At 41.2% G+C, this 19454-nt stretch overlaps 1 protein-coding gene across 2 annotated transcripts in view; it reads right to left on the bottom strand.

Moving 5' to 3' along the window:
• Positions 1–19454, bottom strand: part of EIF2AK4 (eukaryotic translation initiation factor 2 alpha kinase 4) — a gene marked incomplete at its 5' end in the record, with an annotated part of 113725 nt that overhangs the window by 5509 nt on the left and 88762 nt on the right. For both annotated transcript variants that reach the window (XM_082649573.1, XM_082649574.1), the window contains 7 exons: positions 2644–2756; positions 8666–8752; positions 10550–10678; positions 11271–11378; positions 14351–14485; positions 14915–15085; positions 17982–18047. In XM_082649573.1, coding sequence (XP_082505699.1) covers positions 2644–2756; positions 8666–8752; positions 10550–10678; positions 11271–11378; positions 14351–14485; positions 14915–15085; positions 17982–18047 — 809 coding nt within the window. The remainder of the gene's footprint in view (positions 1–2643; positions 2757–8665; positions 8753–10549; positions 10679–11270; positions 11379–14350; positions 14486–14914; positions 15086–17981; positions 18048–19454) is intronic.

Genomic DNA, 19454 nt, shown 5'->3' with positions numbered 1-19454 from the left:
CAGCTGGGTGTGAAGTACTGGCCCAACATAAGAAGCTAATTTCAATGAAATATAATGGGTGTTCTTTCTGCTCCCCTCACAATACAAGGAAACATTAGCAATGCCCCGCCTTCATTATGGCAGCAACCTTGGTGATCACCCACAGGAGAACATTTAGTAAATGAGATTCTTTCAAAAGCTGTTGAATGGATGTTCTTTCAAAGACTGAATTAATTTATAGCCTTTGAGAGACATAATAGCACTCTATCTTGGGAAAACAGGGAAATAAACATTCACATGGAGGAAAGATTTTAAACCTTTCCCTGCTAAAACTAAATCCCATCTGGCCTGTTAAGCGTCTTAATGATGTTTGCCTGTACTAGTACTAATAGTCACTATTAATTAGTTGACTATTTTTTGTTTTTCCTTCTAAACCTCTGCCTTTGATTTGGATTCTTAATCCTAATACCTAGTGACTTCAAGAACATTATATTCTCTTAGAAAAAGCCTGATGGTGAATGTAGTCAAGCTAGGTGCATACGGGCAGGGTCGGGGCCGGGGACGGAGAAGCAAGCAGGAACATTTATTTTACATAAGCCAGGATTTCTCTGTCTTGGCACTATTGACATTTTGGGCCAGGTAACTGTTTGTTGGGGTGGGGGTGGGGGGTCAGTCCTCTGCACTACAGGATGTTTAACAGCATCCCTGCTCCCTGCTAGATAGCAGCAGCACCTCCCGTTTAACAACCAAAAATGCTGTCTCCAAACATGGCCAAATGTCCTCTGAGGGGCAAAACTCCTGCTGGTTGAGAATCACGGATATAAGCCAAAAAAAGTAGAGTACTGTATTTTCTGATTATGAGCATAAATACAGGAGTTACAAATATATAGAAAAGCTTAAGGGAAATTAAGATCTCTTGTAATCCCACTAACCAGAAATAACTATAATTTAAAAATTTGGTCCATCATTGCACACATTCTTCTATGTATGGGCTATATATTTTGGTTGAAACAAAAATGGGATATCATACATCTTATTTGTGGACACCCTTCCTTGTAATAAAGTCAGCTTTACCATAATATTTTTAAAGGCTGCACAGTATTTCACTGTATTTACTGTAATTGGAACAGTCTTCTATAATATTGTGATATTATAAGTGAGATTCTCAAAGTGTGGTCCAGAGACCCCTGGAAGCCCCTGAGATCCTTTCACAGGGTATCTGCAATGTCAAAACTATTTTCACAATAATCCTAAAATGTTAACTATCCTTTTTATTCTTATCCTCTCATTAATGTGTGATGGACTTTTCCAGAGACTACAGGATGTGTGATATCACAACAGACTGAATGCAGAAACAGACAAGACAATATAGTTTCTTCTACTAAAGCATTAGAGATTACAAAAATGTACAACAATGCATTAACAATATCTGCAAAAATGTGAAACAATGCCATTCTTTCTTACTACATTTATTTTGTTTTGGAAAAGTTATTTTTTTTTATTTTTAAATAAATTTATTTATTTTGTTTTGTTTTATTTTTGGCTGTATTGGGTCTTCGCCGCCGCACGCAGGCTCCCTCCAGTTGCGGCGAGTGGGGTCCACTCCTCGTTGTGGTGTGCGGGCCCCTCACCGCAGTGGCCTCTCTCGTTGCGGAGCACAGGCTCCAGGCACGCAGACCCCAGCAGCTGCGGCACGCGGGCTCAGTAGTCGTGGCTCACGGGCTCTAGAGCACAGGCTCACTAGTCGTGGCGCACGGGCTCAGTAGTCGTGGCGCACGGGCTCAGCTGCTCCGCGGCACGCGGGATCCTTCCAGACCAGGGATCAAACCTGTGTCCCCTGCCTTGGCAGGCGGACTCCCAACCACTGCGCCACCAGGGAAGCCCGGAAAATAGTTATTTTCCATTAAAAAATGTTATGTAGGTTTGCATGTAATGAGTTTGTTATTTAAAATAAGTATTTTTTAAATGTTTACATTTTAATTTCTAACATAGAAATTATTGATAGATATAATCCACATAAACAAAGCTCTTTGGGGTCCTCAAATAATTTTTAAAGGTATAAAGGGGTTCTGAAACCAAAAAGTTTGAGAACTGCTATTATAAACAGTGCCTTGATAGACATCTTTGTACATATCCCTATGGAATAATTTTACTATAAATTCCTAAACTGGAATTGCTGGGTCAATTTTTTTTTTTTTTAAGTTTTAGTTTTTAGGCTTTTAACTTTGTTAAATTCCTATCCAGAGAGTTGAACCAATTTGCATTCCTATGATGAGTATGTGAGGTCTTTTCCTAGAATATTATAATCTCCCAGAATATTAGATCTTTCAAAACCACTGACAAAACACTACTGAAATTCACTGATTAACAGACCAAATAAGGTAATGGCAGATAGATTTTGGTTCCTTAGGCTTTTCAAAATGATAAAATTTTTTCTGACATGTTATGAAGGACAAATGTTGAAAGTCAGTTATAACTAGTCTTACGTAGGGAGTCATATACTTAAACTGCTGAGTTACTCAGAAGCAATAGAATGGTTCAATATAAGTTAACCTGACTCATCCTTATTTCCCAAAAGGATCAAACTGACTTTTAAAATAAATGTATGGTAATTCTAGATAGGCAGTTGCAGCTGGTTTTCTGGGCTTTTGTTTACTAAGTTACCTGATAGTCCTTTCATCACTGACTTTAGTCCTCAGTTTCTGTACAACATGGTCCACGAGATCAGACTCCAGCACACGTTTCTCTGTTTGCCTTTCCTTCTCAAAAGACTTAACCTTAAAAAGAATGAAACAGATCCATCATTTCTGAAGCCAACAGGCTGAAGAGTACTATAGTAAGTCTACTAAGTCAACAGTTTAGGTTGATGGCTCTTAACCAGGGGTGATTTTGCTCCCCACAGGACATCTGGCAATGATTAGAGACACCTGTGGTTGTGACAGCTGAGGGGGGCGCTACTGGCATCTAGTGGGTAGACGCTAGGGATGCTGCTAGACATCCTACAACACACGAGACAGCAGCCCCACAAAGAAGTATCTAGCCCCAAATGTCAAAATGCGGCTGCTGAGAAACCCTGGTCTAGATCAGAATAGATTATAGATGACAGAATTTAAAAAAAAAAAAAAGGCCAAGACAAACCAGCTCCTATTTCATTTGATTCTTTCCCATATTTTCCCTCTTAAACATCTCGGGTCAGTCACCAAGGTTTCTACAACTCCTTGCTCCCTCCTTTCCAAACCCTAGTCCAGTCATCCCACTTTTACAGTGCCTATCTTTTCATCTTCACTCCCATGGCCAGCACCCTGCCTTGGCTTGGGATAGCCTGATATTCTGCCCTCAGCTACTGCATCTCCAAGTATCCCTCACTCCATTCCAAGCTACATATCCCTGCAGATGAATTTTTCTCATATACACCCTGATGTCCCCTTCTGTCCGAAAACATACCCTGGCTCCCCCCTAACTGCTGAAACAAGTCCAAATTCCTTGGCTGGGCATTCTGTCTCTCCTTGATCTAGCTAGAACCATTCTCTCCTGCTGAAGTACCCTTCTCCACAATCCTGCTTTACCCCAAATGGACTAATCAGGGTAATACCAGAAGAGTTCTCTGCTGGCCTGCCTCTATCTTTGGGACAATTCTACTGAAAGAACTACATTACCACTGCTATTCCTTTGCTTAAAAGGCCTTTTTAGCATGTACCGATATCCTGCCCATCCATGAGGGTCCAGCATTAATCCCACCTCCATTCTGAAGACTTCCCTGCTACCTCTGTAGTAACCTCTCAGGCTGATGAAACCTCAGAGAACTTTCTTGTTGGACTCCCATGGCACTGAGCATTTTCGAGCTCACAATCGTGCATGAATGTCTTCTGTTCCCTGCTGGATTACAGGAGCCTTGACAGCAGGACCTGTGGCTTAAATGTCCCTGCATCCATCGTGGCCCTAAATTCAATCCCTCCTATACTGTGAATGCTTAATAATGCACTTGCTAAGTGGGTGAATGAAGTGATGTCTTGCTCTTCAAATATGAAGATGATGCTATGGACCCACCATTAACAGAGGCAGAAGAGCCAACAGAGCTGGATGGGCTGGAACAATGTACTAAAATGAACAACATCACATTTAACAGCAATAAATATGAAGTCCTGTCATCAAGCCTCATTGTAGAAGGCTGGTCAGACATGGTGAGGACTGTGAAAAGGCCAGTGGGTTTTAGTTGATGATAAATTCAGGATGAGCCAAAAGAACTGCATGGTTGCTAAAGTTAGTTCACTTGTAGGCTGTATTAGGAGTAATATGTTATCTAGATTGAGAGAGGTCACAGACCCTCCTCATTTAGTCAGAACATGCTTAGAGCGCTCTGTAGAATTCTAGTATCACATTTAAGGACAGACATTGACAAAGTTAAGTGTGTCTAGAGGAGGTTAACTAGGAGGGTCAAGGATTTGGAAATCACGTTATGAGGAATGGCTTAAGTAACTGGAATGTTTAAACCAGAAAAGAGGACACTTAAAGTGGCATGGCAGTGGTCTCCTAAAATTTATGTGATGGTAGTAAGAGAAGGAGGAAGAATTAGACTTGTTATATTGACCATTCTGGAGGGCAGAACTAGGACCAGTGAATGTAAATTTGGGGAAGCAGATTCTGATTCAAGTTTTTAAAATTTGCTAATCATTATAGCAGTGGGTTACGATGCTGGAATTATCCAGCAGAGGCTAGACGATCATCTTTTGGTAATATTACAGGAACAATCACTGCTCTGGAAGGGGCTTGATCGGTAGGACTTAGGGTCATTTATGATTTTGTGACTAACAAGCAGACTAGTAGTGGGGACTTACAAATCTTCCCATGAAGAAGTAACTACTATAACAACTGCCTTTCTACCTTAAACAACTAGAAAACCAGACAAAATATATAAACAATGTTTTTCAGACACTGGACAACACCAGTGGAGGACTGTTATCCCGAGAGGAGGGAAACAAACAAAGTGAGTCTACAAGTGTCCCAGATCACCGTGCTGAGGAAGTCTGCAGATGGCAGGGCACGGAGGAGGAAGCTCAACAGAGGCCAGGAGTCTTGCCGAGCTGGGGAGACTGCAGTTTAGGAAGGCCACGATGGCTAGAAACTGTGGGGCAGAGGACTGAAGAGGAGGGAGCTACACACAGAGAAAGAAAGATTTCTGAAGCTCTGCAGAGAAGTCCACTCACATCTTTGAAACAGAAGTGATCTGTGCATGGGTGAGAGGGAACTATCCAAGGCTGGGGAAACAACCAGCAGACATGAGTAGGCATAATAATTTCTGAGATCCACAGGGCCAGGAATAGTTCTTGTTCTTACCAGAGTAGCGAGACCTCATGACACATGGGGCCTCAGGCTGAATCCTCCAAAGGGCACTGCCTTTGGAGTGGGGCTAAATTAGACCTAGACTAAAGGCTGCCCGGGCCCTGCCCTAACAAAACGTAAAGTCAAGCCTGGTCAACAGAATCCAAGGGTCTTAACTACATCCCAGAACAGAGTCCAGCAGTAGTTACAGGAACATAAGAAAACCCAGCACCAAAAAATGTAAAATTCATAATGTCCAACAACCAACCAAAAATGACTGGGCATACAAAGTAGAAGGAAAATACAACTCATAACCAGGAGAAACATCAACAGACAGAAACAGACCAGAAATGTCAAGATGATGGAATTAAAAGTGACTATTATAAATCTTATAAAGAATATAAAGGAAACAAGAACCATGATGAGGAGAGAAATGGAAGACCTTAAAAAAAAAAAAGACACAAATGTAACTTGTACAGATGAAAACACTACAATATCTGAAACAAGAAATGCACTGTATGGGATTAATAGCAGAAAAGATATTGCAGAAAACATGTGAATGATCCAGAATAAGGCATAGAGAGCGAGAAAAAACAAACAAAACCCACCAAAAACAGAGCCTCAGTGAGGGGCAAGAGCAAATGATTAACATACTGTAATCAGAGTCCCCGAAGGAAAAGGGACAGAACAATATTTGAAGAAATAATGTCTGAAAAGTTTCCAAATTTGATGAAAACTATAAATTTACAGTTCAAATCTACAGTTCTAATACCAAGTATTAGAACATAGAGAGTATCACACTGAGGCACGTCATATTCAAACTGCAGTAAACCAGTGACAAAAGAAAACCTTAAAAGGTGCCAGAAAATAAAAAGAAACATTATATACAGAGGATCAAAGCAGACTTTTAAACAGAAACTATCAGGTCAGAAAACAATAAAGCCTGTGTTCAAAGTGCAAAAAGAAACAAATGTAAGTTGTGAATTCTATACACAGAAAAATTACCTCTCAAAAATGAAGGTAAAATGAAGACTTTCTCAGACCAGTAACAGTTGAGAGAATTCATTACCATCACTAGTCAGAAATATTAGGAAATTCTTCAGGCATAAAGAAAATGAAATCAGAATGATAGCTGGCTGAACACAAAGGAATAAACAGTTCTAGAAATGGTAAATATAAAGGACATTCCTCCCTTCTTTTAAAACCTCTTTAAAAGATAACTGACTAATTAAAAGCAAAATACGTACAATGTACTATGAAGTTAATAACATATGTAGAAAAATATTGGCAACAATAGCACAAAGGATGAGAGAGGGGAAATGGAAATATTGTTTTAAGGTTCTTACAACAATATATGAAGGCATATAATATTTTTGAAGGTAGAATGTAATATGTTAAAGACGTATACTATAAACTCTAGAGAAGTTTCTAAAAAAAATCCCACCAAAAATAAGAGTTATAGTTAGTAAACCAATAGTAGAGATAAAATGGAATAAATGCTATTCAATCTAAAAAGAAGGCATGAAAGGAAAAAAATGGAAAAAAAGAACAGTTGGAACAAACAGTAAACAAATAGTAAAATGGTAGATTTAAACCCAACCATTTCAATAACTGCACCTCATATTAATGGTGTAACCACTTCAATTAAAAGGCAGGGATTGTCAGAGTGGATACAAAGCAAACTTCAGTTAGGGACTGTCTCTAAATCCAAATTTAGCAGATTGAAGAAAAAAAAAAACAATGGAAATCAATAAAATAGGAAACGAATGAACAAAAAATAGAGAAAAATCAATGACATCAAAAGCTAGTTTTCTGAAAAGACAAAATTGATAAATCTCTAGCCAGAGTGATCAGGGGAGAAAAAGGGAAGACATATATTACCAATATCAGGAATGAAAGAGGGGATATCACTATAGATCCTACAGATAGTGAAAGGGAATATCTGAAAACTTAGGTGAAATGGAAACATTCTGAGAAAGATACAAACTACCAAAACTCATTTAAGGAGAAAGAGGCAATCTGATAGCTCTTTATCTAGGCCCCTGTGGTTTTACCAAATATTTGAGGAACTCTACCAAATATTTGAGGATGAAATAATACCGATTCTACACAAAGTTGTCCAGAGAACAGAAGATCCTACTAATTTATGAAGCCAACATCACTCTGCTATAAAAACCAGACAAAGACGTTATTGGAGAAAAACAAGGGGAAAATATGTTGATTTTTTTTCCCTTTAAAAATAGAAATAAAGGTTATGAGATGATATATTTATGAACATTTTTATTTATTTATTTTTGGTTGGGTATATATTTTTTTAACATCTTTATTGGAGTATAATTGCTTTACAATGGTGTGTTAGTTTCTGCTGTACAACAAAGTGAATCAGCTATATGTATACATATATCCCCATATCCCCTCCCTTTTGCATCTCCCTCCCACCCTCCCTATCCCACCCCTCTAGATGGTCACAAAGCACTGAGCTGACCTCCCTGTGCGACGCAGCTGCTTCCCACTAGCTTTCTGTTTTACATTTGATAGTGTATATATGTCAATGCTACTCTCTCATTTCGTCCCAGCTTACCCTTCCCCCTCCCTGTGTCCTCAAGTCCATTCTCTACGTCTGCGTCTTTACTCCTGTCCTGCCCCTAGATTCGTCAGAGCCTCTTTTTTTTTTTTTTTTAGATTCCATATATATGTGTCAGCACACGGTATCTGTTTTTCTCTTTCTGACTTACTTTCCTCTGTATGATAGACTCTAGGTCCATCCACCTCACTACAAATAACTCAATTTCGTTTCTTTTTATGGCTGAGTAATATTCCATTGTATATACGTGCCACATCTTCTTTATCCATTCATCTGTCAATGGACGCTTAGGTTGTTTCCATGTCCTGGCTATTGTAAATAGAGCTGCAATGAACATTGGGGTACATGACTCTTTTTGAATTATGGTTTTCTCAGGGTATATGCCCAGTAGTGGGATGAGCATTTTTAGTTAAATGCAACATAGTAGAATTGGTTAGGAAGTAGCCAGAGGATATGCCGACCAGCAGGTATCAGCTATAGTTATTATTTTCTTAGACGGTCAAAGGGAACAAGGGGAAAAAAGTAGGGAAAAAAACTAGCCATAGTGTTTTAATTTTTATATTTTTTTGAGTTCAAAGAAAAGTGTTTAGATTCAGATTCTCTCTTCCTTATTTTATACACTTTCTCCAAAAACAGGCCTAGCAATTCAAAAGGAGAATGAAATAATGTATTTCCACCCCACAACTAAGGGCAGGACCTCAGTGGGAAGGTTGGGTGCTCCACGGTTAATACTGTTTGGGAAATCTGACTGTTGAATTGTGAAAGATTTCCTCTGGTCTTTACCTTGACATGGTTTCCTTCTTTATCGGAGACAAGGGCCACGTAGGTGATTTCATGATGTCTGCAGTACTCTTGTAACTCCTCTTGGGACTGAAACAAATAAGCACAGAGCAGCTGGAACAGCTTCAAGTAATTAACGAGAATGAAAACACTATGTTCAGTGGATTCTCAAAGTGAATAACTAAACATGCTGATTTCAGGGTTTATATAAATATTTAAATATTAAGCAAGAAGAGTACAGAATTCAAAGGAGGAATAAGACTTCCTTTGCTTTCCTTGCTTTCACTATTGTTCTAAGGGGCCATGCGATTCAATGTGGTCAGGACACAGTAAGAGGTTTTCAGAAGCTTCACATCTTGATAGAAGGTGCCAAAAATTACACACACGCACACACACACACACACACACACACACACACACACGCAGAGTGAAAAGGCCTTTGGGGAAAGCAAAGGCAACAAAAGAAATAGTAGAAGGTGAAAAGCAGAACTGAAGCATAAAGCAAAGAAGCATCAGAGCAGAGAAGCCTGCAGGGGATGCCCCTGTGCAGGGCTGAAGTCACCGTTACTGAGCTTATAATTTTACTTTAGAACAGAACACTTCTCTAACAATTTATGAAACAAGTAAACAAATGGCACAGGACACTGTTCTGTCAAATGACTACGATTTATTGCTCAGCATACTTCTGATATCAATTTTTACGTAACACACACAAAAATGGACAGCAGCAGCTCTTGGCAGGTAATGTGGAAGAAGCAGGTGGGAGGGTGGGGTTCTGTTTCCCTGGGCATCTCTTCACTCTCTGGGGCACCACGAGTGTGGCTGAACGTGTGTACAACTCGGAGGACCACCTGGAAGTGCAGCCCCTTCTGTGATCTGCTTGTACAGAAGTTAGTCGTCGAAAGGCCCCTCTTTCTAAAGGGTAGGCAGGTGCTCAGTGGTGCCATTTTCCTCACTCTGGGTGTGGAACCCAGAGCAAGTGTTAGGCCTGCTGTGGGAGGTCTGAAGATATAAAGCTACAAACACACTAAACACAGAATGCCTTTGGGAAGTGTGCTAGGCTGGATAATGGCCCCATAAAGATGTCCCCATCCTAATCCCTGGGAACCTGTGACTATGTTACCTTATATGGTAAAAGGGACTTTGCAGATTGAATAAAGTTAAAGACCTTGAGATGGGGAGATTATCCTGGGTTATCTGGATGGGCCCAGTATAATCACAAGGGTCCTGGTAAACGGGAGACAGGAGGATCAGTTAGAGATGGAAGGACAGAAGCATAGCGTAGAGAGGAAAGAAGATGCTACCCTGCTGAGTTTGAAGAGGCCATGAGCAGGAATGCAGGAGGCTTCTAGGAGCTGGAAAAGGCAAGGAAGTGGATTCTGCTCCTAAAGCCTTCAGGAGGAACCAGCCTTATCAGACCCCTTGATTTTTTTTTTTTTTTTGCGGTACGCGGGCCTCTCACTGTTGTGGCCTCTCCCGTTGCGGAGCACAGGCTCCGGACGCGCAGGCTCAGAGGCCATGGCTCACAGGCCCAGCAGCTCCGCGGCACGTGGGATCTTCCCAGACCAGGGCACGAACCCGTGTCCCCTGCATAGGCAGGCGGACTCTCAAACACTGCGCCACCAGGAAAGCCCAGACCCCTTGATTTTAACCCAGTGAAACTGATTTCAGCCTTCTGAATTCCAGAAATGTAAGATAATAAATAAGTGTTGTTTTAGACCACTAAGTTTATGGTGATTTGTTACAGCAACAATCAGAAACTCATAGAGGAAGCAACTGAAACCACAGAGATGAAGAGTTTGGCAGAAACTAAAGCCGTAGAGGATGATTTGCTATTGAAGCCGCGACTATGTGCACTCCACTCACAGGTACTTTTTGTCTCATTACCTGTGACCAGTCATACATGATTTCTGCTGTGATTCCCGCTGACCAGAGTTTCTGGGTTAGGTTGATGGCCCTGGACATGGACATCTGGCCAACACTTACAACGAGGAGGTCACAAGAGCTTACTGTAACCTGTATCAGAAACAGAGTGATTACATTTAGAGGAGGGAGACTGTGGGCATATATGTGAGGCCAAGGAGGCAGCGCTCATGTGAAAACAGGCATCTTAAAATCGTGTACAGTGACATAAATGCAAAAGTCTTCGCTTCAAATGACATGGTTAAAAAAAAAGACACAGTCAAAAAACTTTTATATTAGTCTTTTAAGATAGAGTAGTTGAAATTATTTCTAAGTCATCAGAAAGACATTCTTCTTCTCTGGGAAAACTAATCTTGCCTGAAACATAGGGAAAAAACCATTTCTAGCTTTGTAGAGTACAGCAGTATTTATGAACAAAGGGCTTTAATGTGAGTCTGCTAACAAGTGTAATATCTCACATTTACATAGCATATTACAGAGGAGGAGAGTAAGGCTAGTGGACTAAGGTCCCCCAGCTAAAAGCAGAGGCTAAGTACTCACACCAAGACTTAGGCTTGTCTCTCACGCACGGCAAAGGTAATCTCCCAAAACCTCAGTCTATAGCTACCACATCTGAGGCTCCATGTGTATGACTACAAAATGAAAGACATCTCAAAGCACACTGGGAAGCAAAGCTGGAACTTACAGGTTCTTCCATGTTGAGGACAGCAGCAGTTATCTTGTCTATGGCTATGCTGACCCCAATGGCAGTAGGAACCGGCCCCAGAGCCTGTGGTCCTCTAAACAGGGGAATCTGTGGAGAGAGACACACAGCTCTGCTTATGAAATGGAGACGAAAGTGTGATTATAGGAAAAGCAATGATTTGCACTCTAACAGCAACTTATCAAAGGGTTCAACAAAATAAAGTGTGTGTGTGTGTGTGTGTGTGTGTGTGTGTGTGTAGCAAGAGAGAAGAGCAAGCACACATGTCACTTCGTGAATGTTGATGAATGTTGCATCTAGCTCTGCACTGTTCAATCTGGCAGCCACTAATCACATGGGGCTTGAGCATTTGAAATGTCTAATCTGAATTCACATGTGCTGTATATGTAAAACACACTGGTTGCAAAGACTCAGAATGGAAAAGAATGTAAATTAGCTCCTTAATAATTTTTAAATGTTTGATTATACATTGAAATAGTATTCTGGGTATACTGGGTTAAATAAATGCTAATTATAAAGATGTAGAAAAAAATGTAAAATAACTCCTTAATAATTAAAAAAATTTTGATTACATGCTTACATATTATTTTGGATATATTGGGTTAAATAAAATATATTATTACAATTAATTCCACCTTTTTCTTTTTACTTACTTTATGTTACTAGACAATTTAAAGTTGCATACATAGGTTCTAGACCAAGATGGGTAGGTACATTTCTCCCTATTCCTCCTGCTAAGCTAAAGCCCCTGGACATTACATATAAAACAAACATAAGACAACTCTGAAAGTGGAGAGAAGATGGCAGGCTGACCAGGGACCATGGGATCTGAGGAACGACATGTGGTGAGTTCCCTGGGTTTGGTTTTGCCTCATATACTCTGGACTGGGTGCTGGAGAAACTATCAACCCAGAAATGCCGAGGAGAACAAACAAGAGAGCCCCAAGGCAAAGCTGCTGTCTCTGGTCAAAAGACCAAGAAAGGGGCAACCCAGCAAGACAGAAAACTTTTAGACAAGATCTGCCCTGCTCCAGTCAAACATCACAGAAAAAGCACAGACACTCCCACTCACAAAGGCTGAGTGTGGGCCAACACGTTCACCCTTTCCCAGATGTAAGGAGGCCCCCGCCAAGTCCCAGCAGGGCGGCGTCTGAGAAAACTAAATGGGGAGCCAGGGCTTTCGTATCCGCCTGAGAGTAATGCTTCCCCCAGCGGTGTCAGTGGAGACCAGGACCCCTAGGATCCCCGACTTCCACCCACACCCAAGAAGTAACCAGGCCCTCCTCCCCTCTGGGGCAGTGCCGGAGGAGGCTGAGTGGGAAGCTGGAACCTTCACAACTATCCAGCGGTAACAAGGCCACCTGCCAGCTCCCCCATGCCCCCACCCCTCCACTATACTCTCAGTGGAGGTGTGTGTGAAGCGGTAACAAGGCACCCGTCCCACGCTCCGGATGTAGAGGGAGGCCGAGTGAGAAACCTGGATCTTCACCCCCAACCGACAGCAGCAAAATGCCACCCCCTCCCCTGCCCCGCCCCCCCGGTACAGTATCAGAGGAGACCTCCTAAACCAGAAGATCTAGGGAAGTTCCACAATCTCATAACGTAAGACTCAAAATGTCCGGAATACAACTGAAAATCACGTATCACAACAGGAACCAGGATCTCAAAGTGAATCAGAAAATTAACAGGCACTAACAAGATGACATAGATGTTGGAATTATCTGGCAAGGATTTTAAAGCAACCAGCATAAAAATGCTACAACAAGCATTATAAATAGGCTCGAAACAAATAAAAACAACGGAAGGTCTCAGCAAAGAAGCAGAAGACAAAAAATTCACTGGATTGGCCCAATAGCATAAACGGAGATAACAGTGGAAATAGAGAAATTGAAGATAAAAATCAATCTAAACAACAGAGAAAACAGACTGTAAAGCAGAATGTCCCAGAACCACAGGAGCATAACATTTGTGTCATCAGTGTCCTAGAAGGAGAGAAAAAAGAAGGTAAAGCTGAGAACACTGTAGAAGTAATGCCTGAAACACTCCTCCTCTGATACTATGCTGGATAGTGGTGAAGGTTTCAGCTTCCCACTCAGCCTCCTCTGGCACCGCCCCAGCAGGGGGGGGGACCTTGTTACTGCTTGGGTGTGGGTGGAAGTCGGGGATCCTGGCCTCCACTGACTCTGCTGGTGGGGGCGTGGGGGGCACTGCCCCCAGGCAGATATGAAAATCCTGGCTCCCCATTTAGCCTTCTCTGATATCTGCTGGGGCTTGGTCGGGGACCCACATTAGCAAAAGACAAACCTATAGATTCAAGGACCTGAGAAAATCCAAAACAAGACAAATCCAAAGAAAGTCATGCCAAGATACATCATAATTAAACTTCAAACTAAAGACAGACAAAAAAAAAATCTTAAAAGCATCGAGTGAGAATCATCTTTCCTATACGGGAAAAATAATTCAAGTAACAGCAGATTTCTCATCAGAACCCCCAAATTTTGGGTAAATACAGCAGACTTTCTTGAGTTCCTCAGAGTTTGACATTGGAAGCAAAAAGCGCAACACTGTCTGATGTGGACCTCAATGTATGCTGAGGAAATATTTAAGACAATTATAAATGGGGGATGGGGTAAGGGACACGGAGGTAAGGTTCTATATTCCATTTGTACTGTATCTTAGTTGTGGTGGTAGTTATGGGAATCTATACATGTGATAAAAATGGTACAGAATTAGACACATACAGTGTATGGATGTCCACTTCCTGGGTTTGGTATTTTATTATAGTTATGCCAGCTTTTTGGAAGCAACTGGGTGAAATATATACAAGACCTCTCTGTACTATCTTTGCAACATCCTGTAAACCTATAGTTATTTAAATGAAAGTTGAAAACATTACAAATGTAGTTCACAAGACATTTCTACTCCTAGGTGAAATATGTATAGGTGCTCAATTATACCAGTGGTTCAATTTTTCTGTAGTTTTGAAAAATTTCAAAATAACGAGTCGAGGAAGAAATGAAACCAAGTCAGAACACATCAACAAACACAGGGCCAGCCCTCACCAGCAGGTCATATCTGCCACCAGCTGCAAGGATTTCAGATATAGCCCTTTGCCTCCGTCTGATGAACGCCACAAACTGGAAGATGATTCCGCTGTGCTGTTGCACTTTGTAAACCAAGCCCAAATTGATCAAGACCTGCCAAGGGAGATGCCATACAAACGTGTCAAGGGCTCGAGATTTAGAATGTGCAATGCTGAAGACACCGTTTTCCATCATCAGCATCAGAACAATCTACTTAGTATAAACAAAATATTCAGTGAGATCTGGCACGCGGTCTGTTTAAACTACAGCCTGCCAAGTAAGAGAAGCTCTGTTCTCTTCAAGAATAACCACTTCTCTGAGGCTGACATAATAAGGACTGCTGCACAATAGGAATTGTGATGCTTGCAAAGAAATTGATTTAAGCCAAAATTGTTACTAGATATCAAATGTTCCAAAATGTAGAAAGCAGCGTTCTTCTGGAAAAATAAAACTTACTAGCAGTTACAAAATAAAACCCATTTCCTCCTTGTGCTATTATTAATGCTACAAATCTGTGCTGCCAGAATCAAACAGTTGCCAAACCTGTAACTTTATGCCAAGTTTCTTCAACAGTCCCACAACCTCCTCTAGATCTTTTAAGCCATACTGCACCAACTGGGCAACACCCGTTTTCTGTTTTATTAATGAATTTATTGTTGGTGTCAGATCTTGCAGCTCTCCCTTCTGCTCAATAAATTTGTAGAGTCGACACAGCTGGAAAGCAAAGAGGCACAGTTAGCTTCCAAAATCCACGGCAAGAAAGACTCACTTTGCAGTGTGTTTCCTACACACAGGGGAGCATGGCAGAGCTTTTGTACCTCCGAAAGGGTGGATTTTGTGGTCAAGGGTAATTTTAATCTTTCCCACAATCCCGACTAAGGATTATCCTTTTCCAAAACTCTAAAGCACCTTGCAGAAGTGCTTTAGGTACCTACTCAGAGTTAATTTTTAGTCACACACACTTACAGCAAATGCTGACCCCAGCAGAGCAGACCCTGGTACTAGCAGATCCTCCATTATATATTTTTAGGCCAGTATTGCTCCTCTTTGCCTTCCTCATGCTCGTGAATTTCCATTACTACAGGCATGTCAATGGGGGACAGGAAGGCAAAGTCTGACTCGTTCTAATACTACACTGAATTAGCCAGGAATTCCCTGTCCTCGCTTTGAACAGCTCCTATTTGTAGCCTTGAGATGCAGTTTGGATACTATCTCCTAGAGGCAGCCCCCGATTCTTCCATCTCTCTGGCTCAGAGCTCAACCCAGATCCCAGCTCTCACCAGCTGTACTCCTCGTCTTCCCCAGGAGGGGACAGTGGCTAATAATGACCCTGGCGCACAGCAGGTGAAAGAGGAAATAACTATGATCATAAAACCAGAAAAAAAGAATCCCAGGGGCTAAAGTGGAAACTAAGAAACGAAATTATAGCTACTTTGAGACTACAGGCAGGCAGAACCTAGTTCATCTGTATGTTGGCACGTGGAACCAAAGAGCTGAATGAAGACTTTGTTTAATAATCATAAATCACTTGTATTTAAAAAAAATTCATAAGTGTTAAAATCTATAATTTCTTTACTATATTAAAGATAAAAATTTTTAATTTTAAAATTACATCTTTGATTTTAAATTATTTTTTCTTCTTAATAAAAAATTGTTTCTTCTCAATAAATTTTAACATTATATCACCCCATTAATAAACTACCAGAAGCACTGGAGTTAACACCCCCAGATTTTGGTTCTCACCCTGTCATCAACTAACTCCATGTGGCTTGGGATAAGTCACGTATCTCTTTGGACCTTAGGTGCCTCATCTGTAAAATGCAAAGACTGGGCCAGATATTTGAAACTCTCCTGCAATATTTTTCCTCCCTTTTCTAGTATCCTTAGAGTTCCCTTTTAAAATAATGAAAGTACCAAATGCCTATATTAGATACTAATTTTTCCATTTTGAACTAATCAAACACACAACTTCAAATTAATGCTTAATATCAAATGACTAGTGGGTAGAGATTTAGCAAAAAGCAAAGAAGCTGACATTTTAGCAACCAAGGCAGCTATCATGAGCAAGTGTGAAATATTTTGAAATGTGACATTAGTTCAAAGAACCTTTCGGGCTTGAACCTTTGGTTGGGCAAGGAGTCACTGAACCGGGCAGTTTCTTGGGCAGATCCTTTGTGTCATTTATACACAGGACTATTTCTGCCCAGGCTATGTGCTGTGTACACATCTAGGGTATTATGAAAATACTTTTCTTCATATTAGAAAAGTATGCCTTTGGGTCACTTTGTAATTGTTAAGATCTCCTCTAATATTTAACATTTAAAATGTAATCTGGTTTAATTTCTAGAGCTCCTAGTGGTATGTATCTGGTTTACTTTCCCAACCTGCAAACTATCTGAGTGATTTCTTTAAACCACGGTGCCTGTGAAAGTTGTTTTAAAGAGCTGAGGGTAGAAACATGCTGTATGGGTCCCCTCATGGCTTTTAAAGGCCAATATGAATGAAGAAGTTGAAAGCAGTCTGTGGACTCTTCAACTGACTCCTCTTTATATCCCTAGCACTGTGCCTGACACACTGTAGGTGTCCCAAAATCTGAATGACTCTGCCTGGCCTGCGTACGATCATGTATATATATATATTTTTAAGTCTTTATTGAATTTGTTACAATATTGCTTCTGTTTTATGTTTTTGGTTTTTTGGCCACAAGCCATGTGGGACCCTAGCTCCCCGACCAGGGATCGAACCAGCACCCACCCCCCGCCCCTGCATTGGAAGGCGAAGTCCTAACCACTGGACCACCAGGGAAGTCCCCGTACGATCATATTTTAATCTATCCCATAAGTGAATTTTGCTCATCACCACAGGATTATGTAATTGAGTGTCAGACCAAGGTCTAGAAGGGTTCTGGGAAAGCAAAAAAAAAAAAAAAAAAAGAAAAATCTTCTCTTATATAAATATTCAGGAAAATGTAAGAAATCTCTGTTGTCTTTTGCTTTTCAGGGACTGAGTTAAGTGTGGGTGACTGTGTCAAACATCTGGGCCCAACCTGATGCCTACAGAGAGAAGTGACAAACCTGTTTACCCCATGAGACTTTCCTCATTGCCAATGCAAGCAAATGAACGATTTTGGGAGTAGGAAATGCCCAGAAAAGCAAGAGCTTTAATGCAGCTCTGAGGTGTTAGAAGACCAGGGGGCAGGGGGGGAAGCATGGGAGGTGGACAGCCAAATGACTTTGCAGAGCTCTGTGCCTCAAACTAGTCCTGAAGCATCTGTTTCAGAAGAGGCCAAGCAGTATGAGGTCTCCTCAGCAGGAGGCCCCACCAAGCACAGCCTTCACGAGGGGCATGAGAAAGAAGGATCTGGTGATCGGGGAGAAGCAGGGTGATTACAGCACATTAAGAGGCAGCATGGAGAGGCATTCTTTGATCATGACACTGGCTTCTCTTCCCCTAATCCCAGACGTTGCCATGGCACCTATCAACACTCAAGGGGAAAACTATCTGAGGCAGCTGGGGGCACTGCTGCCTTACTGCGGCGAGAATTGGTGGCATTTTCTGGTACCACAAAATTACAGAGAGAGCTGTAATCACATTGTTAAAATGTACTTACACTATTCGATGACAAAGACAGATTACAAAATTTAGCTTCCACTTCTCTCCTCGTCAGCTTTTCGGTCTAATGGGGCAGAAAAAGGTAACAATGAGAGTCACCAAATTTGGCCCTGAACAAGATACAATTTCCAGGCTAATTCTGACAGGTGTAACCCTTCATTTTGGACAAACGGCTCCTCATCATGAAAGATGGATTAACTCTGATTAAAAAACGTTTTTTCCCTCCACAATTCACATAAACTATAACTACCATTGTTTTAAAATGTGAATACCCCTGACATAAAAGAATTAATAAGGGGAGAGCTGCACTTGCTGAATGGTGAGGTGACTCAGAGGTGGACAGGCTTAACCAGGGTGCTTATGTTGGGCTGGGAGGGAGTCAACTGATCCACGTCCCCTAATGAAAGCCATGTGTGGACAGGCTCTGAGCGCCATCCCACGCTGGCAGGCAGGCTGTAGGATATGAACAAGAGTGATGGGAAGCCCTCTGCACCATCCCTGGGGGTTTCCGCCAGCGTCTCTCTGACACTATGTTGTATCTGTCCCTGCCAAACAGCAGCAGCACTTTGGGAGGAGAAAAGAACCACAAAGAAGCAAACAGTAAAGTTAGGGCCCTTGATGTGTCCCTGGCAGACAAAAGAAAAGCAAGTTGAGCTTTTTAGTGTACAGAAAACAGTAAGCCGTTATGGACTTCCCCTGCTCGTCCTTCCTTAAGCATAGGCTGTCTGGCACTGTTAGCTATTGAATCTCCTGGATGTTCTTACTTTAGAATAAATAGGATAATAATAAATAATATTTGACATGAAAAGAAATTAGAAAAGATAAGAAGGATTCAATTCCATCCTGGCGCCGTAATATATAATACTATTTAAGCTTTTCACCGTTTCCCCTCCAGGCTTTGCACACATACTAGAGAGTAACGAACACTGTGATGTGGCTAAATGAGGAAGAGTAACAGGAGGTGATGCTGCCCTAGTCCCATAGGAAGGAGGTGATAAATGAGGCCCCAAGAGAGGTCTAAACCAGTCTCCTCCAGTTCAACCAATCCAAGTCTATAAATGACTTTACTGATAAGCTCAGACAGGTTGGAAGAAATAAGGGCAGGGCATAAGTCTTTTACTCTCAAAACTAACACTTCCCTTTCTTGGTCTCTCTAAAGGACAGTAACAGTGCTTGTGAGATTAGAGCGAGTTAATCCATGTAAAGGGCTTAGAACAATGCTTGGCACATAAATATTGAGCATGGCATATGTTCAGTAATGGTTAACTCTTTTTAAAAATTATTACTGGCAAGTATCAGGACCAACTACTCAGTGATTATTTTGCCTCAAGAGTTAGTTAGTGAAGAACTCTATTATATTTTAAATTAAATAAGACAATTCAATCTTCAGAAGTTACCCTTAAAAAAACACCCTGGAGGTCACTAGTAGCACAAGGCTTAGTACAGAATAAAAGCTCAACCAACACTTGTT

This window comes from Grampus griseus, assembly GCF_964374135.1.
Source record: "Grampus griseus genome assembly, chromosome: 2".
NCBI classification, from domain to species: Eukaryota; Metazoa; Chordata; class Mammalia; order Artiodactyla; family Delphinidae; genus Grampus; species Grampus griseus.
The sequence above is the reverse complement of the archived record's forward strand: the minus strand, read 5'-3'. Positions and strand labels throughout refer to the sequence as shown.